The sequence below is a fragment of the Plectropomus leopardus genome, chromosome 24, assembly GCF_026936395.1.
Source record: "Plectropomus leopardus strain MGB_pleo_1.0 chromosome 24, ASM2693639v1, whole genome shotgun sequence".
In the NCBI taxonomy this organism is placed as follows: Eukaryota; Metazoa; Chordata; class Actinopteri; order Perciformes; family Serranidae; genus Plectropomus; species Plectropomus leopardus.
Window position 1 is genome coordinate 8735542 of NC_142199.1, and position 26645 is coordinate 8762186.

Genomic DNA, 26645 nt, shown 5'->3' on the forward strand with positions numbered 1-26645 from the left:
TCCATGGGATTATTGCTTGTGTATAGCAGATAACACAGATAAAAAATTGCATATTGAATCACACTATTAATCTAAATAATTACAATGATCACATAGTGCTCAGTCCGAGCTGTCGGTCTATATCTCTGCTGCTAATGTTTTATGTTACGAAACAGTGTTTCTCATTTATTTCCCTTTTGTTGTATTTCCAGGAAGGACGCGAGCAGTATGAACTGGCTGCGACCTCGGAGCAGGGCGGCAAGAAGAAGGGGAAGGGGAAGAAGAAAGACAAGGATATGGATGAACTGAAAAAGGAAGTGGACATGGTGAGTGTCTCGCTCTCTCTCTGATTATACACTGATTGTCTCCTCCCAGTGTGACCACATCCCATCCCTCTCCTGCCCTCGTGAGCCTGTTCTCGTCCGCTCTCTGTGAAACCACACAAAAGACACAAAAGAAATTCGAGGCCTTAAAGAACTGAAATGTTGTGAACACGATAATTGAAGGCCAGGAAATGTTCATTTTTATTACGTATTTCACATATGAAGCTACAAAAGTTGATAAATTTTAACCCTTTAAAACTGGGATTGTCATCAGTTCTTTTGTGCTGCTTTTTGACACTTTTCACAAACTTTTAAACCTTTAAAACCTCATTTAGATTTTTTTCAAAAACAGGCAGTAAGCAAGTTGGCATAAAATATACTGTAAATTGCACAAGGTAACAAGAAAATTGCCTGAAAAATAGTTATATATATATATATTGTGTGAAAAGAGAAAAATGTATATAAAGTTGTATATAAAATTATGTAATTATATATTTAAAATTAGGTTACAGCAAAAAAAACAATTAATATTATTATTTCTATTTATTATTATTTTTATAATCTGGCACTATTTTATGGTTATTTCCTGTTCCTTATACTTTTTCTCTTTTTTTTTTTTTAAATTTTTGTTTATATTTGTGTCATTTCTCATTGCTAATCACCTTCTTTCCATGTGTTTTTTTTAAAGAAATCAAACCAATTTGCTCCAGTTTCAAAGGGTTAAATTTTGTATCTGAACAGCTTATTATTTACTTATTAAGTATAACATAAGTCCTAAATTCAGTTCCATCATATTTTCTTTGTATATCAGTGTGGTTAAATATTTAGTTTGGCTTTTTAAAAACATCCTCCTCCATATGTACTCCTCTTTTCTCAATTTTTTCTTCACCTGCTACCTTCCTTCAGCTCTTCTCCTACTTATTTCTCCTACCCTTCCTTTTCTTCCTCCTCCCCCCCTTTTCTTGCTTTCTTCTCCCCTCCCCCGTGTCTTTTGTTGGCTCCTCATCCATTCATTCCTTTCTCCCGCCTGTAAATGTCTCTCCGTCGTTGTCGCCGCTCTACCTTGTGAGAGGTAGTCATTTAGAAATGAAAGGTCAACACACTATGAGCTGTAAATGTCACTGGTTCTTGGCATATTGAACACACACATGCAGACGTAAACACTGGACTGACGGCTGCTCCTCTTCTCTCTGTGTCCTTGCAGGATGATCACAAGCTGACTCTCGATGAGCTCAATCGCAAATATGGAACGGACCTCAATAACGTGAGTGAGATAAAGAGGCAAATGTGTTGTATTATGTGCCTTTGAGTGTTTCTCACCCGCAGCTTTTAAAAGTCACACTCGGGTGTAATTTTGACAGCCAGTGTGCATTCTGAAGAGTATTTCGCTCAAAGTGTCTACTTTTATCACCGAGATCAGACAAATATCAAATATCTGTTTGCCATTACCTTCCATTTTTTCTCTCCAGTGTGTCAGTTGATATTCAGAGATGAATCTGTTGAAAGACGGGAGAGATCATCTCTCACATCATGAAGCAAATGTCATCCAGGATGTGATCAGCCACTACAGGGCTTCTTAAACAGAGAGCGTCGATCCGAGAGAGCGTGGGAGAGATGGAGGAGGAGGAGGGGGGGGGGGTTGCAGGGATAAGGAGGTGGATTGATTTTTTTTCATCTCAACATTTAGCCTTAGAGGTGGTGGTAGGTGGATTTTGTTAGCTTTTGGTAAAAACCAGGCTACGTGTTTCCTCCTGTTTACAGTTTTTGTGTTGAGCAAAGCTAAACTAACAGGCCGTAGCTTGATTTTTATCTTACAAATGTAAACGTAGTAACGATTGTCACAGCTAAATGTAGAGCACGTAAAGATATTTTCTCAAATTTTGAAAAAAATGAATTGTTTACAGTAAATAATGACTATTTAATGTCTATGGTAAATATTGACCATAGATTTACTAGATATGGTAAATAATGATCCTTTAATTGTATACAATAATTAATGACCGCTCAGTTGTATACGCTTAGTAATGACTATTAAGATGTATACATTCAATAATACCTTTTTAATTGTATAAGGCAGTTCAATTGTATATGGTAAATATTGGCCATTTAATTCTCTACAGTGAATAATGATCTTTTAATTGTATGCTTCGAATAATAATCATTTAATTGTATATTGTACATAACGACTACTGAATTGTATACGGTAGACAATGACCAGTTAACTCTTTATGGTAAATAATGACCATTTCATTATAAACAGTAAACAACCACCATATATATCTTTATAAAAAGTTTCTCATGTAGCCATATTAGAAAAGGTATGAGTGATTTCAGTGTGTCCATGTAGTCTTTTTGCAGGATGCCTTCAACCCCCCACCACATTCAATCACACACTCCAGCTAGCTCTCTCTCCTCATGCAAATGTGCTCCTGATCACGCAGGAAAGATCAAGCAGAATAGTTAATCAGTGCCTCTAAACTGGGGTCTCCAAGCCCTGCATGTGTGTGTGCATGCATGCGTATGCAGCAGTGGTGAATAATTTATTAGCTGCAGGAGCCCCTGTGCCCTGATTTCATATGATCCTATTTGCCTCATCGTCCCTCCTCTCCTGTTTTACCTTCCTCCTCTTCTTCTTCCTCTTCCTTCTGTTTTCCTTCTCCTACCTGCCGATGGAGGAAATGGCCCTGCTTTTCTGTTGATGATGTGTTGCTAGGCAACTAGTAGCACCTATAGTACAGTAACCCCCCCCCGGACTTAAGATATGTGTCAGTGAGTTTATGTGTAGATGTGTGCTTGGCTGGAAAGCAACAAGGATGGGCTTAAGTTTTGGTTGTTTTTTCAAATTATTTGACAGTTTATCTGACCTCCAACATGTCAACACCGGGCTTCGGTATGTTCAACAAGTTCTGCAAGTAAGGTTGGGACTTTTTAAAAAGGTGGCGGATACAATGTTGAAAAAATGAAAATGTAATGAGCCAAAAAGCCAAGCAGGCAAAGCTTGTTCAAAAATGTGAGTGAATCTGGGGTTAACTTTACTTTCACTTTCTCTGGCAATGAGTACAAGCAACACTTCCTGCATACATACCATATACTCACCGTAAAAAAAGAAACTCCACGTGATTCATCTTTCCACTGTTCCAGCAATCACCACCTCTGGTCTGGTTGAAATTAAATCTTAACTCACTTAGTTAGATGTGAATGTATGATGGCGTTTTACGTGCTGTTTTTCCCGATTCTCCCTCTCCGCTGCTGCTGGACTCTTTTTGCTCCTGCTTGATGAAGAATCCGCCGCTGAGTTGTCTCGCGTAGCCAGACCTGTCTCCCCACTTTGTGTTAGTGCTGTGCAGCTGCCTGGTTAGCAGTGGTTCTCACTTAGTATTTGGATGCAGACTATTACATTTACAAAATAAAATGGCAAAAATCGCCCCAAAAAAAACAACAATTGGATTGGGTTAACAAACTTCAGAATCACATGACTCAAATGTTCCTACAATAAACGAAATGAACCAAAAATTAGCAAGAAATTGGTAAAAAGTACAAGAACATTACCTGAAATTGGTTAAAAATAAAAAAAAAATAAAATAATAATAATAATTAATGAAAGTAGATGACTAAATTAATGATTGTAACTAAATGTGTATCTTCTTCTTACCGCAGGGTTTGACTAGTGCGAAGGCTGCTGAGATTCTGGCTCGTGATGGGCCCAACGCCCTCACTCCTCCTCCCACCACCCCAGAGTGGGTCAAATTCTGCAAGCAGGTAACATCAGCTTTGTTATAAAATGCATCTGTCCAGGTGTAACAGGACTGTCATAAGCGAGAGCATGATCCCTCTGAAATCGACTCCTTTTTCACTCCTAATTTACTCCTGTTCTGTTTTCCTCCAGATGTTTGGTGGTTTCTCCATGCTTCTGTGGACCGGTGCCATCCTCTGTTTCCTGGCCTATGGTATCCAGGCTGCAATGGAGGATGAGCCTGCTAATGATAATGTGAGAAAAGGTCCTCATGGTCTATGTGGTGTCTTGGTGTGACAGAACGGTGCACGGTGCAATCGTTACTTGATGTAAAACCAACCAAAGAAAGCCATCCTCAGATAGTTTCACACTGTGTTGGTGTTTTTATGAAGGCAAAGCGTGTTTTATGGTGCATTTTGTGTAATATGTTTATTAATGCATTAATATGTTGATATTAAAAGTGAGTAGCTTGACAGGTTACCAGTACCAATGTAACAAAAACAACAAATATTTCTGCTCTGTGAGGTGATTGTGGTTCAGGGTTAATGTTTGGTTGAAATGTTGCTTAAACTGAGTAGAAGTTATCAATATTGTTCCCCAAAAGTACACTTAAACCCCTTGTACCTTGTGTAAATGTAATATTTTTGGCTTTCACAGTTGTACCTGGGTGTTGTGCTTTCTGCTGTCGTCATCATCACTGGTTGCTTCTCCTACTACCAAGAGGCCAAGAGCTCCAAGATCATGGACTCCTTCAAGAACCTGGTCCCACAGGTGCCCCTTACTTATAATCCTTTATTCATTTTGTCTGTTTAGTTATAATTTCTGTTAGTGCATCAGTGTTTTCTCCCCGTCGGCTGTTTTGCACATATTCATAAATGTGCTCAGCTCACAACACATTAACAGTGAAACCTCCTTTTTGGAGAAAAAAACCTCGGTATTGTCACCCTGTCAACTCTTAATTTAGCGTGTTAATTCAAGGTCTTATCCACTTTGTGGTACAAAAACAATCGAGTCCTCTTGACATCTGAATCTCATTAGCCCTGTTAAATAATTTAGGGATTAATTATGAAAATCATTCCCAGCATTATGAAAAAAGAGCTTTGCAGGCAGGATGTAAAATCAGCTAAAACAGAGAGAAAATGAAGCCGTCAGTCTTATTTTGTCTTACATAAATGTCTGTCTCCATCCTGTTTCGTCTCACAGCAAGCTCTGGTTGTTCGTGACGGTGAGAAGAAAGCCCTCAATGCTGAGGAAGTGGTGGTGGGTGATTTAGTGGAGGTGAAAGGTGGTGACAGGATCCCCGCTGATCTGAGAATCATCTCCGCACACGGATGCAAGGTGGGTGCCCTCGACGTTAGTTTGATCTGTCTGGGAGTCATATTTAAGGAATTAAACCTGAGAACCATTTCCACATCAAAACATAGACTTTTTCAATTTCAGTGTGCTACTGTGCTTTCGTTGACACTTGAAAGGTTTTTGTATTTGTTAGTGCCTTGAACCTCCGGATGTTTGTGGCATGTACGTCTTAAAAAAATTGAAAAGAGTTTCAAACAATGTCAAGCAACTTTTTTGTTCATATCTCTTGACACTTAATTATCAGACTGTCTGTGCCTTGTGACTGTGAAGTAGAGCTCAAGGCACAAAATTGCCCACTTAGACTTTTCTTTTGCAGTCACTATTTTGATAAATTGACTCTTGCCTTTTGTTTGACTAGTAGTGTTTTTATGATGACAAAAAAAACAAGTCTGTGACCCATTTTGGGCCCTGAACTAAACTCAAGATCCAAAAGCAACATTGACCCGCTGCTCTTCCGTCCGCCTCCGCATCATTCATTGTTGCATCTTGTCACCTGCGTGAATCATCTCGCTGTTGCTCCATTATGGGTCCGTTTGACCTGAATCTGCCATCTGCCCCTCAGTAGCTGTTTTAACCACAGAGAAAACATTCAGAGGAGGAAGTTGGTTTTCCTCACTGAGATAGGAACTTTTCTTTCCTGAGGCGGATGTAGCCATGATTTGTTTTCTTTCTTCTATCAGTCACAGTCTGTGTTTCATTTCTCAGGTGGACAACTCGTCTCTGACCGGCGAATCTGAGCCCCAGACTCGTACTCCGGACTTCTCCAATGAGAACCCACTGGAGACCAGGAACATTGCTTTCTTCTCTACCAACTGTGTTGAAGGTACGATGACAGGATACATCAAAACTGTTCAGAGACAGAGCTGCATTTTATCACGAGTTCAGAGACTCTGTAGTGAGTCAGAGACACTGTTTACTCTTGCTTTTAAAATGTGTTTTGGTGATCCGATTTTGTTTCCACCCACCGGCCATGCGCACAGTTATTACGTCCACACTCTCGTCAGTCGCACTAGTGATAGTGTCACTACTCCTCCAGATATCGCTGTCAGCAACATCATCTTCTATAGGGCAAAATGATAGACGTTGCATCCAACAGTCCCTCCAGGGGTTCATGGGCTGATTTTGGGGTTGTTGCGATCTGAAACGCCTGATTTAACGGCAGCTTTTCTAAAAAAATTGATGAGTGTTGCTATGTTTTTAGTATTTTAGTAGTTTTGTTTTTTGCAAGGTTTAGCAGAATTCACAAAGTTTGGCTGAATTTGCAGCAATTGTTGTGATAGCGACATTGTGATAGCCAATCCAACTTTATTGTGTTATAGAGCGTTGGCGTGTTGGGACCGCACAACCACCACATCCTGCAATGATGATGTATCTTCCTGTTACGTGCTAGTTGGGGATGTATTAGTATTTACTCTACAAGAGATATCTGGTCAAATACATCCCAGTCCACCTCGGCAACAGGTCTGAGTGTTCAGCTCACAATGCGTCTTGGTGTCTGTCCACTTGTGAGCCGATCACCCAAGATGGTTTTAAAAACAAAGTGTAAGCACAAGATGAGATTTGGGCTGTTGTAAAAAAAAATGTATATCTAATCACCTTGCTACAGGAACCGCCCGTGGTATTGTGATCAGCACCGGAGACCGTACCGTCATGGGTCGTATCGCCACACTAGCCTCTGGACTTGAAGTTGGACGCACCCCCATTTCCATTGAGATTGAACACTTCATTCACATCATCACCGGCGTGGCGGTCTTCCTTGGAGTGTCCTTCTTCATCCTTTCCCTCATTCTTGGATACAGCTGGCTGGAAGCTGTCATCTTCCTCATCGGTATTATTGTGGCCAACGTGCCAGAGGGTCTCCTGGCTACTGTCACTGTGAGTCCATGTGTTTCTTGTGTATTCCACATGTTGCTGTGGATCCCAAAAAGCAGCCACTAACTGACCCAAACTCTCTAGGTGTGTCTGACTCTGACTGCTAAGCGTATGGCCAAGAAGAACTGCCTTGTGAAGAACTTGGAAGCCGTCGAGACCCTGGGCTCCACCTCCACCATCTGCTCCGACAAGACCGGCACCCTGACTCAGAACAGGATGACCGTGGCCCACATGTGGTTCGACAACCAGATCCACGAGGCCGACACCACAGAGAACCAGAGCGGGACCTCCTTCGACAGGAGCTCCGCCACCTGGGCCGCTCTGGCTAGAATCGCAGGACTCTGCAACCGTGCCGTCTTCCTGGCAGAGCAGAGCAACGTTCCCATCCTGAAGGTAGGCATTTTCACCCTCCTCTTCTCTGCAAGTGTGTTTTTCTTTCTTTGTTTACTTGAACAAGTAATTCCAAATATTAAGGCTTCTCTGAGACAACAACCCTTGGAACGTTCTTTCACAAGTATTGTGTAACATTATTAACGACATAATTAGCTCTTTGAACTAAAAACAGAAGTCTGCATTATCTTTTATCCTTTGTTCAACAACAAGAAAGCTTTTTTGTTGTTGTTCTCAGTCTTAATTTTGTGTGCTCGTTATGTGGGCAGGAATTAAAAGTCCTGTGCTGCTGACTCATTTTATAATATGAACATGTCCTTTTCTGAACAGTTTGAAAATTACTGCTGAACCAAACAAGAGTTACTCTTGCCCGTTGTTCTTTTTATATGATATTGGCTTCCCTTCATTTCTGTTAATGCCAACAGCTGTTCAAGTGTACTTCATGAAATAATAGTTCAGATCTGATGAGTTACAGAAGCGTTTTGCTGTGATGCCAGAAAAAAAATCTGTTTCTTGTGTTGTAACGAGATATTTTCATGGTCTGACAAGATATAATCATAATATAACAAAATATTTTCTCAATATAACTATATTTTTATATTTTATAGTTTTATTTTTTATGTTATATTTTCTTGATATTTTCTCGCTCTAACAAGAAACTTATCACATTATAATGGGAAAAGGTGATAATGTTACAACCTGATAACCTAACATATTACTAAATGAGGAATCGCCTAAATTGAGGAATATGACTTAGTACAGGACTTGATCAAGTTCTGCTTCATGCTTTGGTTGAGATATGACACGATTTTGCTGTTATTGAGCGTGTAAGATGATATTGTCATTGGCTATGTATGCGTACATACACCAAGAGCACCATCCTGACACGCGATAGTACAAAAACTCTCACACTTTATGTTACACCTGTAAAATGGTTACACAAATGATGTTTGCCACTCAGCCTTGTTTTCCAGCTTATGTCACCCTCCCTGGAGTTAGCACACACACTTTGTAACCGCATAATTATTCCTAACCCCAACCCCCAAAACACACTCTGACAAACACACACACACAGATGTGCGTACGTCTCTTGGCACCCAGACTTTCCTCTGAGGCCACTCTCTGGTTTCCACCCTGTGTTAATAACCTGTTAACGTGTGTGTGTGTATCTGCGTGTGTTAATCACCTGTAAATGTCTGGCTGGCATCACGGCTCTAATTACCAGTCATTCTCTCTCACTGCTCATTATCTTTGGCTGGACGGCAGCAGAGCGGAGCCAGCCCTGTAAACGTCAGAGTCTGTCTCTGATCTACTGAGTGATGAAGTTCCACGTGTTTCGCTCAAGTGTTGGAGTTTCCTCATTAGCTGCTGCTTTTTCAGAATGACAAGGAACGACTGTGTTTCCACTGCCGATGCTTTGCTCAACTGCAAAGGTTACCAGGTTTATATTAGAGACAGGTGTTTATTTCCATTATCCTCTGTCTGATAATTATATTTCATATGATATTTCATTCAGTTGTCTTATGCTGCGTCCAGATGCCTTTTACAAGCTATACGACTATATTCACAATTATAATAACTTTATATTTTAAATGATCAATTTATAAATTGATACATTTATTTCATTTTTTCCAGCCGTTTTTTGTTTGGTTTTTGGTCTCTCTTAATTATTTTCAGGTAATTTTCTTGTAAAGTTTTGCTAATTTTTTGGCCATGCCTTGTTAAGTAGCTGGTTGTCTTCCCCCTATGTTTTTGAAAGATATCAAAACAATTTGCTAAGGTTTCAAGGGGCTTATCCAAATTTAATGTCCATAAACTTCTATTTACATATGTTGGTAAATAATTTTGGCAACAGAGCGAGATTTTGGTATCCGGGTGTTCTGGTTTCCGTTTGCAGTTCATGTAGAATTGACTTACTATGTTAGAGCAGGTTTTGGTTGCATGTAGGTAAACAGTCGGTGTGGAAAGCAAAAGAGATGGGACGTCTGTTGCTGATTTAGCTTCATATTCATGTGCGATTACCGTACAGTGCATCAAATAACATTCTGCATGTTGCTATTAAATACAGTTTGGCTGAGACACTAACACACATACACCCACAGCGACTGAAATCATACAAGAACTCTTTAGATGCGTAATCCAGCACAACAAAGGGTTGAAAATAACAAGATGATACTGTTAAATTTATTGCCCATGCCGTTAATGTTCTCCCCTGTCCATCTCCATCCACCAGAGAGATGTGGCCGGTGACGCCTCTGAGTCGGCTCTGCTGAAATGTATTGAGCTGTGCTGCGGATCAGTCGCGGAAATGAGAGAGAAAAACACCAAAATTGCTGAGATCCCGTTCAACTCTACTAACAAGTACCAGGTATGGTACTGTCATTCTCTGGAGTCTTGGAAACCAGCTGTTTGTCATGTTATTTTCAGGTTTTGTGCAGATACAATTTTTTTATTATTGTTTTGAAATGTCAGGGGTTTGAAGTATTAAATGTCAGGCTATTTCCTCCTCATGCTGACAGTAAAAGTACAAGAAAAAGATCTTGGGAAAAGAACTTTGAAAGATACTCTCAGTGTGAAACATTGTGATTTTTTTTTTTGCTAATTGTTAAATTGGATTTTTCCTCACTGAGTCTGTTTTCATTCCTTATAATGTATTTTGGAAAAATCGAGAAATCCACATAGTTTGTATGCTCAAACTGTCATTTGCATCTTTCTTCTGTGTGCTTTTAGCTTTCCATTCACAAAAATAGCTCAGCTGAACAAGAATCCAAGCACCTGCTGGTGATGAAAGGCGCCCCAGAGAGGATCTTGGACCGCTGCTCCACCATCATGCTGCAGGGCAAAGAACAGCCTCTGGACGACGAGATGAAAGACGCTTTCCAGAACGCATACCTTGAACTGGGAGGTCTTGGAGAGAGAGTGCTGGGTAAGGATGCACAGCTGCTGGGATTGAGATGAATAATGAATAAATAATATGATTTTTTTCATCCAAAACTGCTTCTTGTTTCAGGTTTCTGCCATTACATCCTCCCTGATGACCAGTTCGCAGAGGGCTTTGCTTTTGACACTGAGGATTTGAACTTCCCCACTGAGAACCTGTGCTTTATCGGCCTCATGTCCATGATCGACCCTCCTCGTGCTGCTGTGCCGGATGCTGTCGGCAAATGCAGGAGTGCTGGAATCAAGGTAAAGCCCATATTCAAATGGAAATTACTTATTTAGTTAGCATAAAGCTATTTCAGTCAGACTACTCACATGGAATGGTCATCTTAAAAAATTAATACACAATATGCACAGTTGTATGCCCTCCAGGTGACCTAATTAATAGTAAATCTCAAATTCATAATCGTCATGGAAGATTTAGAGTATAATCCTCAGGCTTAATTTAAGTGTTTCCATTCTTTTAGGTCATCATGGTGACAGGTGATCATCCAATCACAGCTAAGGCCATCGCTAAAGGTGTGGGCATCATCTCCGAGGGCAACGAGACTGTTGAAGACATCGCTGCACGTCTGAACATCCCAATTAATGAAGTCAATCCAAGGTTATAATAATAATAATAATAATAAAAGAAAAGAAAAAATCAATATAATAGAAAGGTACTTCTACTACGACACAGAATATTAGTTGTCATAGTAATAATAATAATAATAATAATAATAATAATAATATAAGCAGGATTAAGAGTAAAAGAAAATTTAAAGACAACATCACATGAAAGCAAGTCCTTAAAAATGAAATTTAAGAGGTGATTTAAAAGAAGCCACCTAATGGTTTTGTGTCCCCTCCAGAGATGCCAAGGCCTGCGTAGTCCACGGTGGAGACCTGAAAGATCTGACTGCAGAGCAGCTTGACGACATCCTGAAGTACCACACTGAGATTGTTTTCGCCAGAACCTCCCCGCAGCAGAAACTGATCATTGTGGAGGGCTGCCAGAGACAGGTACAAACCAAACAAACGAGGGGGTGTTTGTGTGTCAGGGAGAAGATTTTCCAGCTCCGATGAGCCTCTGCAGTGTTTGCCAAACTGTAAAACAGGAGTACAAACACAGCACGGGCCTACGCATTATTATGTAAATGTGTGAGTGAATATTTGATATGGCCTAATGCTTATTTATGATTATTGCTTTGGTCTGATGACTAAGTTGGCAGAATAATCAAGCATAACATCTGTCAAGCTGTGACCTCGGATGAATATTTATGAGTGTAATAAGATTCCAAGTGAACTCTTTTTGGTGTTGACTCGGATTGTGGATTTATTTATTTGTATAAATGTTTGTGTTTATTCTCGCCCGATCGACGGCAGCCACAAACAACATATTGTTCTGATATTTTGTCAGATTGATCTTTTGGCCTTTTTATAGATAAAAAAAATCCTGACTTCATCATTTCTTCCTGCTGAAATAGCAAAAAATTAACAGATTTAATGCTGATTAGTTACATGAAGTGCAGTGTCCTTGACGCTATTTTTTAAATATGTCTGCATGCACTGTGCTTAAAGGAGCACTGATTTGCAGCATCTGTTAGACTGATGGTGCATGTTTAAAGAAGCAAATATTAACCCTTTAACACCTGCTTCAACATCAACTTCTTGTGCTGCGTTCAGACACCTTTTAAGAGCATTTAAAACTCTGAAGCCTGATTGGTTTATTTCTTTTGAAAACATGGGGGGAAAAAACATAAAAGCAACGTGGCAAGAAATGTGCAACAAAACACAAAACAATGACCAGAAAACATTACCTGAAAATATTATTAGAAATGATCAACACACTTGCAGAAAAATGTCCAGAAAACTGTATTTATAACTCTTATTATTAGATATTAGATTCCTTTTTAACTAGATTAATTTTATTTGTTTGTTTTTACCACTTTTTTTTATTATTTCAGGTAATTTTCTTGTTACTTTTTTTTTGCTCATTTTCTTGTAATTTTCTTGTAACTTTTTTCTAATTACTTGCTGATTTTTGGGCCATTTCTTGTTAAGTTGCTTGTTCCTTTCTTCCTTTCTTGCATTGGTTTCAAAGGGTGAACATTGGGTAGAAAAACTAATAATCTATATCCCTGTCTAAAAATAATGCATCAAATATTAAAAACTGTTTTTTTTCTTCCAAGGAAATCCCTCATCTGTCATCTGCATGCAGCACATCCACTGATTGTCTTCAAATTTGTGCCCAGAATAAAAAAAATCCTCTGTCTTATTCACTTTTATCACATTTGCCTGTTCTGTCAGATAAGGCAGAATTGCCCTGAAACCTTTTGAAAGCGGGCTTTTCTTTCACACAACAGGAAATTATCCGGTGTGACGCTGTGGAAGTTAAGCAAAATGGAAATGTCACTCAGCAGCAGGAATGGTGACTTTTCTCTAAAGAGGAAGTGACACCTGTTACCTCAGTCGGATGTTTTTTATGCAAAAACAAATCAATTTGACTTCTTCACTCAGCTGAAGTCAAACATTTGTTTTGATGAGAATGTGTGTCTCCCCTCTTTATTTCTGGACATTTTTCCTTCTTTTTCTGGGTATAATTTCCACACTCAAACATGAATATTTCCTTCACTGCTCTCTCTGCAGGGAGCCATTGTGGCTGTGACAGGTGACGGTGTGAACGACTCTCCCGCTCTGAAGAAGGCTGACATCGGTGTCGCCATGGGTATCGCTGGATCTGACGTCTCAAAGCAGGCCGCCGACATGATCCTGCTGGACGACAACTTTGCCTCCATCGTTACTGGAGTAGAAGAAGGTTTGCACTCAGCAGAATACTTTAAAGCTTCTTGAACTGAAGGACTTTAAATTTTAATATTCGAGTGGAGGGTCAGAAATGATTAAAACAATTATTGGATGCACTTGTGTGATGTTCTCATCAGGCCGTCTGATCTTTGACAACTTGAAGAAGTCCATCGCCTACACGCTGACTAGCAACATCCCTGAGATCACCCCCTTCCTCCTCTTCATCATCGCCAACATCCCTCTGCCTCTGGGAACCGTCACCATCCTCTGTATTGATCTGGGAACTGACATGGTAAAGATGCACAAATGTGCTGCTAAAATATTGTATTTCTATAATGATTTGTAAGTTAGTGATACCCAAAGTCACGATGACATAGTACATACACTCTTCCTGTCTTTATGACATTAAGATGTTAAAATGTATATATACATTTTTTTTTCTCAGTTCATAAAATAACTTTTTTTTTTTTAAACTTTTTTGTCGTTAACACTTGATAGACATCACTTTTCCTGTATTTAAGTAGTATTTAAAACTTTGAACCTTGAACGAATTGGTGCATTTTTTTTTATTTTTTTTCAAAAGAGGAAAAAAGCAATTTGCAACTTGGCAAGAAATGTTTCAAAAATTGCAAGATTTGTAGATGTAGAAAATTCTTTTTTTACCAGAGTTTCTCAGGAAGATAAAGAAGAAAGCTTGGGAAAACTATATATTCATAATTATCATTGTAACATATTTTAAGTTACAAAAGAAAATTTTCTTTTCGTTTATGTCCTTTTTCTTTTACATTTTTTAAATTTATTTTTAAATGTATTTATTTATTTTTTAAAGTAATTTTCAGGAAATTGTCTTGTACTTTTTGCTAATTTCTTGATATTTTTTTGATCATTTTTTCTTTTGCTGCTCATTGCCATCTTCCCATGTTTTTGAAGGAGATCAGGCCAATTTGCTCCAGTTTCAAAGGGTTAACAATTCAAAACTGACTTCAAGAATGAATGCCCTCGTTCATCCTGGCAGTGTCATTCTGTACAGAAAAGCGTGGTGAAAAAACCCAAATGAAACAAAAATAAATGTCTTTTGGGGGAGCTAATCAGAGATGTGAGATTTGTACATCACACTTTTTTTAGGTTTTTGGTTTGTGAAGATCAAGCTGTGGAGAAAAAGCAACACGTTTCTGTTTTCTCTGAAGTTAATATGTCATCTTGCTCACCGACTGTGTCCTGTCTCCCAGGTCCCTGCTATCTCCCTGGCTTATGAAGCAGCTGAGAGCGACATCATGAAGAGACAGCCCAGAAACCCCAAAACAGACAAACTGGTGAACGAGAGGCTCATCAGCATAGCCTACGGACAGATCGGTAAACATGCTCAGATTAGAAATTTACCAAATACATACAGACTGAGGAGTTTGTTATCCATGGTTCCTTGGTAGATTTTTTTTTTTTTTTTCCGGAAAAGGCAGCTCAGTATCTGGGTGGTCTAAGATAACCAGAAGAGTGGCATGCACCCGAAATAGGCTCGTACTGATAGAGAGCGTGTGTGTATGTGTGTTTGAGTGATGACAGAGCTCAGCCTCTGGCTTTTGATTTTTCCCTCTTCGGTAATGAAGCCAGGAATAGGTTTGACCCTCCTGAACTTTCTGTCCTGCCTTATAAGTGCAATCTTGTTGTTGTCGGTACAAATTTTCCTCAAAGTCGTGATGGGAATATATATTTTTTGAAACATTGCTGTTGCCCCCTTTCCTCAAAATAACAGTCAGCTTATTTATTGTCTAAATAAGGTCATGTCACTCGCTATCATTTTGAAAAGCCTGTTTTTTTTGTTGTTGTGTACTTTATTAATCTTTCCAAAGCCGTCATAGCAACCCAATATAGAAAATACAACAAAACATTAAAATACAACAACAATTTAAATTTGACAACGGGACTTCAAATGGGTTTTAGGGTTTAAAATAAACTTCTGTTTTTTTCAACTTGGACCTGATTTTTCCATCTTTTCGTGTCCAAGTGAATGGGAACCACATATTTAGAAATGTGTCCAGTTTTTGCCACTGACAGGCTCAGATTGTTATTCTAAATGTCTGATAAGGTTATAGAAAGGATCCCAACAGAGGTAGACTTTGTTTTAAAGAGTAAAAACAAAAATATCTCTCGCCAAACCCGCCAGACTCCATGGAAATAAAGAGTAATTTTAGCGTGTATCGAGCCAGCATAAATTCTCATGCCCTTTCAGTGGCAAAATCAAGCACCTTAATTGGATGGAAATGAAGGTGCAGAAATGCCCTGAGGAGTAACATTTCAGCCTGTGTCACTGCCTCCAGCTGCAGCCCCTTCGCCCAATGCTGGACCAATTTCAAAAAATGTTGTTCCCATGACTCACTTGGACACAAAAACATGGGAAAATTAGGTCTAAGTTGAAAAATACTAAAGTTACCCTTTAAGGGGTCCTAAATTTCATCACCCTCTTGATACAACTGTCTTTATCAACTAATTATGTATCTGTCCATCTTACCAAACATTTAAAATAATCAAATTATGGTTTATTCATCTTGCAACAATTTAAACATTCAGTCATTTTCATTTTGATTAACCCTCTAATTCCTTAAAAGTTAACCAAATCTCATTTATGTTTGTTTTTTCAGTTATTCAGCAAATTGCATCTACTTTAGAGCTCAAAATTCCCACAAAGGCTAATCAAATTGACTGACTCAGCCGTTCACTTTCTCATTCATCTTATTTCTCCCAAAAGACCACAAGGCCAATTTATTTGCTTAATCACCTATTGATTCCTGGTTTAATTTTCTAAACTGACTAATTAACTGCATTAATTGATTCAGTCTGAAAGAGCTCAAAAGATGAACTGATTCCAGCCATTAATCATAAGTTTATATCCGATTGATTTTTACTCAATGCCATCTCTTCCCTGCAGGTATGATCCAGGCGCTGGCAGGTTTCTTCACTTACTTTGTGATTTTGGCTGAAAATGGCTTCCTGCCGTCCACCCTGCTGGGCATCAGAGTGAACTGGGACAATAAATATGTAAACGATCTGGAGGACAGCTATGGACAGCAGTGGGTCAGTAACGTTTACTACGCAGACACACAAATAAAGGTTATAATTCACGTCCACCTGGTTTAAACTGTTTCTGACGTGTGCTCCCATTCAGACTTACGAGCAGAGGAAGATCGTGGAGTTTACCTGCCACACGGCCTTCTTTGTCAGCATCGTCATCGTGCAGTGGGCCGATCTGATCATCTGTAAGACCAGGAGGAACTCTGTCTTCCAACAGGGCATGAAGTGAGTACAAAACACAGATGTGACGTCACCTATTGGTTTGTGAAATTCCATTTTGAAGCCTCGGGTTTGGCTTTTTGAACGTCGCTATCATAGATTTTTTGCATGAGAAAGGATGGAGCGAAGCCTAAAGCTAGCTGCTAGCTTGGGTGGCTGTCGTTAAAGACTTTTGCACAAGTCCATTTTGCAAATTTTAGCAATGAATAGAACAATAAAATGCACTGGGCTTAAGTGTGCAAATTTTCTCTCTGTAGTGGCTATTAGAGGAACTGCAGTTTTGGATGTTACACAATCCCCAGAGGTTGCCACTTTGATACAAAAACACCCATAATATATTTAGAGCACGTCAGTATCCTCGCCTGAGTGGTGAATGTTTTATCACAAAATCTCTCCTCTGCTCTCTCCAGCTGCCATCTTGAATGTCATGCTTCTTGTTCCATGTTTTAGTAGCTGTTGTGCTTTTCCAGGAAGACCTCTGGATAACCTCAGTGTTTATTTTGGGCTTTAAACCATATGAAGTGTGCTTAGAAGACTTTGGATTGTGTCAGTGTTTTGGCTTGTGGCACCTAAATGAAGAAGTTTTTAAAATCGTAGCTATTTTCAGTCTCTGGAATTGGTTTGTTTGGGTTGAATTGTCTCTAAACACTGAGTCTTGATTGTGTGTTTCAGGAACAAGATCCTAATCTTTGGGCTTTTCGAGGAGACCGCCCTCGCTGCCTTCCTCTCTTACTGCCCGGGCATGGACGTCGCTCTCAGAATGTACCCTCTGAAGTGAGTAAAGCACAAAAACTCAAGTCACCACCCGCCAGAAAGCCATGTACAAATCTAATACACATCTCGCTCACACCACCTACCACATGTTGATCACTCAGGCCTGGGGCGCTGGATCTCATCTCTTTTTGTGTGTGTTTTTCAGGCCCAACTGGTGGTTCTGCGCCTTCCCCTACTCCCTGCTCATCTTTATCTATGATGAAATCCGTAAGCTGATCCTCAGACGCAGCCCAGGAGGTGAGTCCAGGATCCGTGCTTTTTATTTTTCTACCTCTCTCTCCCTCTGCTCTGTTGTTTTTCTGCACATTTCTGCCTTTTTCTCTCTTGTTTTTTGTCCTCTCCAGAGGGAGGTGGAGAAACTTGGTTGTTATTCCTCTCTCTTTTAATTCTCCTCCAGTCTCTTTGCATGCTTTTAAATAAAGTATAAAGGTCAAATTTATCCAATCTAGCCAAGAAACTGCCTCTAAAATCCGTGTCTTATTTGTTTTCTCTCCCTGTTTGTCCAGGTTGGGTGGAACGGGAGACCTATTATTAAAGACCCGTCAGCCTGTCAGTCCAGTCAGCTCGCATCTTCTCCTCCACTCCCGTCTTTGCATGAATATTGTCTTGCTGCTCGGAATAAAAATTTTAACCTCTGTGAAAAAAAAATTGGAACGTGTTTTTATATTAGGGAATGCTTGATACTACTATTAGACAAATACTGAGATGGAACGTGCTGATGATGCTGATGATGTTGATAAATGATAATGCTAATAATGACATGAACACTGAACATTTGACATGACTATGCGTGCCTTGTTTCTGAAACAGGACCAATTTTATACATGTTTTTAACAGTTATAAACGTTCAATAAAAATGCGCTCGAGTCAGGTCCCACAAGCGCTTCCTGTGCTCATTTATTGTGTGTGTGTGTGTGTGTGTGTGTGTGTGTGTGTGTGTCCTGAAATGTTTTTCCCATTTTTCTCCTCAGCGCGTGGGATGACCCTAATTAGAGTTACAGGTGGAGTCAGCGTTTCTGGAGGAGGTTTGTTGACAGTGCGCTGTGGAGTTCAGCACAATAGCAGGTACCAGATTTACTGTCCCTCACACTCCCACAGGCTTTGTCTTTACACACCCAGAGATTGATCGGGATATATTGTTTACCAAAAGGGGTCTTACAGCTTAAGGCGAATTTGATAAGACTTGACTTGACTCTTGGAATTGAATTCAAGAATAATTTTAAAGTTACCAAAACTAAAGAAAAGTAAAAAATAAAACCTAACCCCACCTCAAATACATCAATCAGTTTTGTTCAAATGTGAATTGCAACATGAAAAACGACTTCTCTGGTCAAGTTATAAATTTAAATGACCTACTTAAAATGCCAAATTTTAAATTTAAAAAGAACTTTCCACATGAAAAAAAAAGTATTAATTTGTTTTGCATTGAGAAAAAAACTTAAAAAAAAAAACCTCATTTGATTGGATGTAGTAAATATAATATTTTTGTCTTCTGTTTTTTATTTTTCACACTGCAAAATCAGAAAATATAAAAATGAAATCCTACTCTGCATTTCTTAGCATTTTAAAGACCTTTGAAAGATTGATATAAGACATTTTAAGACCAATAAAGCATGAATGAATTGCTAAACGGGTATCTAAATATCTCCAAAAAGACAAAAAATTACTACAAAGAGACAAAACCACAAAACAAACAAAAATGCATTACAACTGCAAAACAAACAAACAAAAAAGACAAAAAAAACAGGCTTAAAAACTGTAAAGGAGAAACTGGGCATCTATTGCATATCTGTGCAATAGACCTTATAATTAGATTAATGAACTGAATTCCACTTAAGGCTTTTTAAGGAACACTGTGTGCTGTTCACACAAAATAGACAGCTAGTGGACTGAAGAGATTGTTTTTCTTTCTTTTATTAACAGTTTTGAAACGATACATTCAGTGGTCAGTACATTCAGTTTGTATATAAAGTGGTAAATAATGACCAAAATTAGTAAATGTAAATGCACGGTTGCTACAAACAGTTGCTTCAGTTACAGTGATGCAATTGTACAAAGCCAGACAAACAAAAATATAAAATAAAATAAAGGACTTTGAGGGGAGTTTGGCTGAATTTGACAAAAATTGAACTGGATTAAAATTGCCGACTGCACCTTAAAATATAGGAAAAATCCACGCTTAGTCCTGAAAAAACAATTGTACACAGGGGCAGAGGATTATAGACGCATGCCTTCATATTAATTTTAATGTTTTTTTGGTTGAATTATAAGGACATTTAGATCCTTTCTTATAGAGCAAGTGTAGAGTGACAGGACAGAGGTGATGGCATGAGGAAAGAGGTCAGAGGTCAGGACCCAAATCTGTCCACACTAAACTAAAATCAAGATAAAGGGACAAAAACCTGAAAGCAGAAATGTGTTAATGTTTAGGATTTGAATAAATGTTATTTTACCTCCGGTGTTTTAACATTTTCTGTATTTTAAGCTTCTGGTTCTGTAATATTTGACCTCAGAAAAACACCTTAATCTGACATGTTTGCTTAAAGCCTGATATCTGATAATGAGAATAATCCCTTCATAATGAAATGATAACATACTATATAGATCTATTTATGTGAAAAAAATACCTATTAAAGGGAGAAGGGTGGTCAGTTAACAGATAGATTTATAATCTCTATCTGTGTCTAATCTGTAAAACCTACATACAATCCACGGTGCTATCTTGGTGACCCACGGGGCAAACTGTGGGCACAGCTTTTATCAGCAGAACGCGGTGACGTGTTATCAGCCAGCTGCTTTTGGCAGAGTACTGCCAGCTGATATCATTCTGGTGGTAGATACAGTGTGTGCTCGCTGCAACACTATAAACCGTACAAATGTTATCGAGGCCTGTGTTTAAATGACACATAAGCAGCCTGAATGTGAAGTGTGCGCTGCCAGGTTGGACATGATGAAGTCAGTCAAATCAATCCTGCAACTTTAGATTGACGGGCGGAAAGATTTGAGCCTCACATGAACTTTGCGAAAGCAGCCGTGTCTCTGAGTTGTTAAGGACATGGTGGGTGTTTTTAGTTTACCAAGAGGCGCTGGGATGTCTAATCCAATATCCATTATGCTTAAAGCTGGGAGTTTTCAAGCAGCTACTGTATGTGGTCTCTGTCCTCCACCCACATGCTGCTCGCTGGGTCTTGATTCGCATGCACACACACATACACACACACACACACACACACACACACACACACACACACACAGAAGAGGAGACTTTAAGAAGAGGAGAACACAAACTTAGCAGCTCAGCCTCCTCCTACCTAAAAATACCCAATCTTAGACAAAGAGAGGCAGAACATGAATCTATGGGACTGTTTGTTATTTATAATCGGGGGGTGTGAATTGGGGAGTCACTTAGCAGTGATATATAATTTTTTATTTGGCTTATGGCATTCAATTTAAAATGGTCATGTTTTGTATTCATTTCAAGCTTTTAAAAACATGGAGCAGAAGCTAATGTTGCTGTCACTGATGCCTTTTACAATTACTTTAATCTTAAAGCACGTTGGTTTGATTTATTTCATAAACATGGGAGAAATCGCACTGAGCAACTTGATAAGAAATGTTCAACAGATTATAAGAAATTGGTTTAGATTTTTTAAAAATACTTTTTAAAAAATTATTTCTAAATAAAGCTAGAGGAAAATAGTTTAAGGGGGAAAAAAGCTTGGGAAAAATAGTGTAATTATAAATACATTTTAAAATGAGTAATTATGAAATTATTAGTATTAATTATTTATTGTTATCTAATTATTATTTTAAAAAATCAAGGTCATGTCCTTGTTATTTTTTCAACTTAATTTGTTTTTTTTTTAAAAAAAAAAAAAAATCACTAATTTATTGCAATTTTTCAGTCATTTCTTTTACCTTGCTCATTGCTTTCTTCTCATGTTTTTTTCCCTAAAAAATATCAAGCCAATTTTCTTAGGTCTCAACAAGTTAAAAGGCCTGTTTTATTTTTAAATGTATTTATCATTGCCAGAAACTGAAATATAGTTATGTCTGGTGGAGAGAGGGTCACACAGTATCCTCACTCACTCAGGGAGGCTCAAGGGCAAATATTTGTCACTTTGTCACACCCCAACCACCCCATACCCTGATAAATGAAGCACAGTCCCTAACTTTCATTCTGATGGACAAAGATGACTGAAAATGTTTCCCCAAATTCATACTGATTGAAATTGAATTATCCACCTCAAAATAAACTTGTCAAAGGCAATTGTTGTCTTTACAAATGCTTATTTCTTCTTTTTATTTAAAGGCTGGTTAATACTGCCAAAGGTTAAGAATCAGCTACTCAAAACTGGCACTTTACAATATCAAGTTAATTCATAAAATCGAAAAAAACTGCTTTTTATATTGTCTTCGCCTATTCAGACATATCAAGTATTAAATTGCTAACGCAATATAAATGTATATTGCCAGTTAAAGCATATTGGACGGCTTAAAAATGTATTTTACCAAAAATATATTATCGCGCACCCCCCTCAGTCAGGAGCAAATGGTTCCGTCCACACCTGCACAGGTTTGTTGCTAACTCTGCGGGACTGGGACGCTACGAGGATGCTACGGTTAATTTGCCCGAAACTACACTAAAAAGTAAAAAGAAATGCAGAAAAGAGGAAGAAACTTTGTCAGAAGAAACGGTGAGCTTGCCAGTGTTTAGTTACCGCCGTAAACTGAGCCACGTGCTGACGTAAACTGTTGTTTGTTTTCCTAGAAAACAGGTAAAATAGGTTAAAACTTCACAGGTGTCTAAACGGACGTAAAGCACATTGTGACTTGTCCAAGTGTGGAGGAAGTATTACCTCTTACGCGACTAACTTTTAAGTACTAATACCACACTCTAAAAATCGTCATTTAAAATTAAATGTCAACTGAAGTATTACATTAAGAGAAGTACTTTAGCAAAACGCAGTTTAAGTATCAACGTCACTGTACCCCAAACTGTGACGTGTAAGAATTTAAACGTTGTACCTGCGGCTAATTTTAACTTGAAATAAAGAAATAAATAGATAAATAACTGCAACATGGTGAAGTAGCAGATAATTGAAATGTTTACCATACTTAACAGGTGTCACTAACTAGCTGTGCGCCGTTTTAGTGCAATGCGGCAATGTATATTTAATACAATTTTAATAGTAAGTCCTGTGTTTGACAGGCTTACCGTCCACCTTCAGAGAGGCCCTGTTTATTTATTTATTTATTTATTTGTTATATATTTTTCCTTCAGAGAGGCCTGTGAAGGAAAATCACAGGCATTACACTCCAACTGCTGTCCAAACAACCGAGGCGCACAGGGGAAGAGGTGAATAGGACAATATATTTGTATTTATACAATATTATATTATATTTATAACTTTGCACCAAGTGATATGAGAATGTTGGCAACACTATTAAACTGTGGGACTGTAACAATGTGGTGTACAATCCTCCTCATATTACAGAAACTGCTGCAAACTCAAGCTGCAATCTCCCACCAGCTGGTGATGTAACAGAAGACATAACTCAAGGTAAGCTCATATAACATACTATGAAATATATGTTCAGAAGGAAAAGGAAAATACATATATATGAGTGGGGAAAAATATTGATGCAGCTAAGTATTGCAGCTTTCTGGTTGAAAAATAATTGCTTTTTTAGTCCACTAGATGATACTGGTTTTTTCATGGTTAGCAGGATCGGTCTGTGTTTTTTATTGTGTTTGTCAATCTGTCTGCTTGACAACCCTTATAGAGTTAATCATTGAAGTGAGGTGAATAGACTGAAAACTTTTATCTTATTCGTTAAAACAGCCACTGACAAAGTTTTCTTTGGGGTACATAATTTGTAGTTGAATTTAGGTTATAAATGACAATATATTGCACTATACTGTATGCTACTGCAGTACTTAGCATGTCACTTAGCATAAATGAAAGGTTTAAAATTGCAGCAGTATTGTATTATGTCTTAAGTATGGTGATGATATCATGTTGTGGGGCCTCTTTGATTCCCACCCGAACACGATAATAATCTTGATAGTTTAGAAAAAAAGACCAGAATTTTTGGGTTGTCCTGTGGTGTCTGGCATTAAGGCGTTGGCAGTGGGACCCAAGGTTTCCCAGCAGAACATTGAATTGTTTTGACATAATCAATGTAATTCACTTTACCTGTCAGTGGTTTCAGTGTTGAGGCTGGTCGGTGTGTAGTGACAGCAGGACGGGAAGTTTATTTGCAGAGCACGTTTCATACACAAATGCAATTCAAAGTGCTTAACATAATGCAAAAGCAACATTAAAAAGAAAAGACAGCCAAAGCCACCAAAATGCAGTTTAAAATGTTAATTACGGAGAACAAAATTCCTCAAAGGCGCTTAAACTTTTTCTGTAACTTTGTGGAGGTTTTCGACTCCATATGTCATCATAACTGGTAAACAACCAATGTGGACATCTGTCTTTCATCTCAGTGAAACATGGTCGTATAGCACGAGGCTCTGCATCCTGGGATCTCATTAAAGGAAAAATCCATGGGTGTATTTGATGTCTTACACATGTAGGTGTGACACTTTCAGTATTTTGTTTGCTCCAGCAAATTGGTTTGATATCTTGAAAATCATGAGCCAATGAGCCTAACAAGGGTTTCGACATGTCATTTGCTAGCACAGGTTGTGCAGTACTTGACATCCACTTGCGTAATCCTAGATTAATTTAATGCATTATCATGATGATATAATGCAGTAAATATGCACATTATTTTATGTTTAGCAGATGTTCAGTGCATCTGCAACCCTGCAAGCAACTGAAAATGGGTTGATTTAAGAATTTAAGAGCCTTAATTGTGTTGCATTAATCATAAAATGGGACAAAAATGCTAGAAAAAATTTAAAAAAACAACACAAGACTGGAAGGATGAATTGATTTTTTTAAATTCCCCTCCATGAGGCTAAGTCTTTCCCTAAAGTTCTAATAAAGGCAGACTTAACTTTGAGTAGAAAGGACACACACATCCTTTTAAATATCCACACACGTACACACACCCTTGGTCGCACAAAGGGACAGGGACAGACTGTGAGGCTCCGCAGTGTGTTGTGTATGTTTCTGTGTCAGTGAACACTTCAGTTCTGTCAAGATATCGCACGTCTCCCGACTGACCCCAGTGACAGCTCTGGCACTCTGATCTCCAGTGTGAGTGTGTGAGTGAGAGTGTGTGAGTGTGTGAGTGTGTGTGTGAGTGCAAACCCATTGCTCTATACATGCGCTTGCATGCTGACGATGCACTGTTCACTCAGCTCACGTCTTTGTCTCTTTGTCTCTGAGGATATGCTTTTTTCAGATGGGGTTAGTTTGCGGTGACAGATGTCATATAAGCCGGCGAGAAAGTGCCGTATGGAGAGCGAGTGTATGACAGAGCTGCAGAAAAAGAGTAGAGTGTAGCCTTTAAGCATTTCATCTCCTCTTGTCTGTTGGTGACTGGTTTTAAACCAGCAAGTTCTTGGAGGATCAGACATTTGGTCACCTTACCAGTCACTGGACCATACGTATGTGCGAGAAGATTGTCCCTGCTGTTCAGTGCACACTGAACAGCTTGTCTACATAGGCCTCGTACCAGGTCATCCTTTATACATGTAACTAACCCCCGGCATGCTTTTAGGCTTTAAGTCAAGATGAAACAGATAAAAATGCCCTTTTAACTCTTTTAGGTCACATCCCTGAAAATGTTGTGCTCTTGTTTTGCCGTATGTGCCAAAGAAAACAATTTCTTTGTGTTCTTATATCAAAGTGTAGTCGTGTTTTCTTCCTGTAAAACAAAATATGATGTGTGCTAGCGCAAGTTTGTACCAACCACTTTCAGTCAATACGATCGGATTGACCCATCAATCAGTCTGCAGCTTTTAACTGCACAGAGCCAAGATTCATTAGTTAGCTAAAAGCACAGTACGTCATTGTGCTTTAGTGTGTTTGACACCTGGAACCTTCTTCCATTTCCCCAAAATACTCTGGTTACAATTTCTGTCGATACTCTTCACGGGAAGTGGTATGAGTTACAGCTCCAGATTATGTGCATGGTATTTTATAGCTTACTGTTTCAGAAACTACATGGAGCATTAGGACTGTCTGTCACTTTTCCGCCAAATCAAGACTGAACGAAATAGAAACTTCACATAAATTGTTTAAATTAATTCAAATTTTAGGGGCTGTTTACACTGCGCCACTTCTTCCATTAAGTCTTAATTTTTGTTGCAGTTTTGCCTTTCGTTTACACAACAACGGCGTCATAGGGGCCTGAAAATGCAAACTTTAGAAACTGGTTCCAGAGTGTAATTTATTTATTTAGTATTTAATAATTTATTTATTTAGTGTCTAGTAAAATTTGACCATTCACGAGTCATTTAGCCAGTGGACAAATCAGTCAATTTTGCACCTTGTATGACTCATAATAGCTATTTTTTTGACAACCCAAAGCTTCTCTAAATAAAATCTACTCAAAGAGATTTTTTTAATCACAATATTAACCAGAAACAAAAGCTTGGAAAGATCTGTGCCTGTTCCAGTGTTTGGGAACGGCTTGTTCTGTCTGTTTTGTATTTGAAAACTGATGGAAACACATGTTATGAACTCAGCTTCAAAAAGAAATTTTTAGAAGGAAGTCTACATGTGTGATTTTCAGTGCAGGACACAGTTTACCCTTTAAAACCTGTGCAAATTGGCTTGTTTTCTTTCAAAAACACGAGAAGAAGGTGACGAGCAACTTCACAATAAATGGTATAAAATTACCAAGAAATTAGTAGAAAGTTGTGAGAAAATTACATGAAAATAAGAAAAAAAAGAAGAAAAACAAAAAAAGAAAGAAAATACCTCAAGAAAGTGTGTGTATCTTCCTGTAACATAATTTCAAATTTAATACTAAGAGAATTATAAATACAATTTTATGGACATATTTCCCTTGTTTTTGAAAGAAATTAAACCAATTTTCTTAGGTTTAAGAGTTTTAAATGCTAGTGAAAGAAGTCTGATGTTGATCCAGGTATTTGAGGGTTAAATCATTTTAAAATTATACTCTCTACTCATTGTGTCTCTGACTTGCAGGCACTAGCTACTTTGGTGTTTGTGTGGATATTCATGAGGTTGATGATTTCTGGCTATCTGAGTCTATAGAGTATCAGTTATTGCCTTCCTGTC

The 26645-nt window shown here is 38.5% G+C and overlaps 2 protein-coding genes across 2 annotated transcripts in view; both read left to right on the plus strand.

Annotated features, from left to right (window-relative positions):
• Window positions 1–18316, plus strand: part of LOC121962711 (sodium/potassium-transporting ATPase subunit alpha-1) — a 32443-nt gene extending 14127 nt beyond the window's left edge. The window contains exons 2-23 of the mRNA XM_042512967.2: window positions 192–305; window positions 1507–1566; window positions 3960–4061; window positions 4189–4290; window positions 4693–4806; window positions 5239–5373; window positions 6097–6214; window positions 6998–7266; window positions 7348–7656; window positions 9887–10021; window positions 10384–10579; window positions 10664–10839; window positions 11061–11197; window positions 11445–11595; window positions 13222–13390; window positions 13515–13669; window positions 14607–14730; window positions 16301–16446; window positions 16538–16668; window positions 17335–17436; window positions 17582–17673; window positions 17943–18316. Coding sequence (XP_042368901.2) covers window positions 192–305; window positions 1507–1566; window positions 3960–4061; window positions 4189–4290; window positions 4693–4806; window positions 5239–5373; window positions 6097–6214; window positions 6998–7266; window positions 7348–7656; window positions 9887–10021; window positions 10384–10579; window positions 10664–10839; window positions 11061–11197; window positions 11445–11595; window positions 13222–13390; window positions 13515–13669; window positions 14607–14730; window positions 16301–16446; window positions 16538–16668; window positions 17335–17436; window positions 17582–17673; window positions 17943–17971 — 3066 coding nt within the window. The 3' untranslated portion in view covers window positions 17972–18316. The remainder of the gene's footprint in view (window positions 1–191; window positions 306–1506; window positions 1567–3959; window positions 4062–4188; window positions 4291–4692; window positions 4807–5238; window positions 5374–6096; window positions 6215–6997; window positions 7267–7347; window positions 7657–9886; window positions 10022–10383; window positions 10580–10663; window positions 10840–11060; window positions 11198–11444; window positions 11596–13221; window positions 13391–13514; window positions 13670–14606; window positions 14731–16300; window positions 16447–16537; window positions 16669–17334; window positions 17437–17581; window positions 17674–17942) is intronic.
• Window positions 18317–21994: 3678 nt separating this feature from the next.
• LOC148185487 (uncharacterized) overlaps window positions 21995–26645 on the plus strand; it is a 73824-nt gene continuing 69173 nt past the window's right edge. The window contains exons 1-3 of the mRNA XM_088074214.1: window positions 21995–22133; window positions 22721–22795; window positions 22935–23000. Of these exons, the coding sequence (XP_087930340.1) occupies window positions 22097–22133; window positions 22721–22795; window positions 22935–23000 (178 nt within the window). The 5' untranslated portion in view covers window positions 21995–22096. The remainder of the gene's footprint in view (window positions 22134–22720; window positions 22796–22934; window positions 23001–26645) is intronic.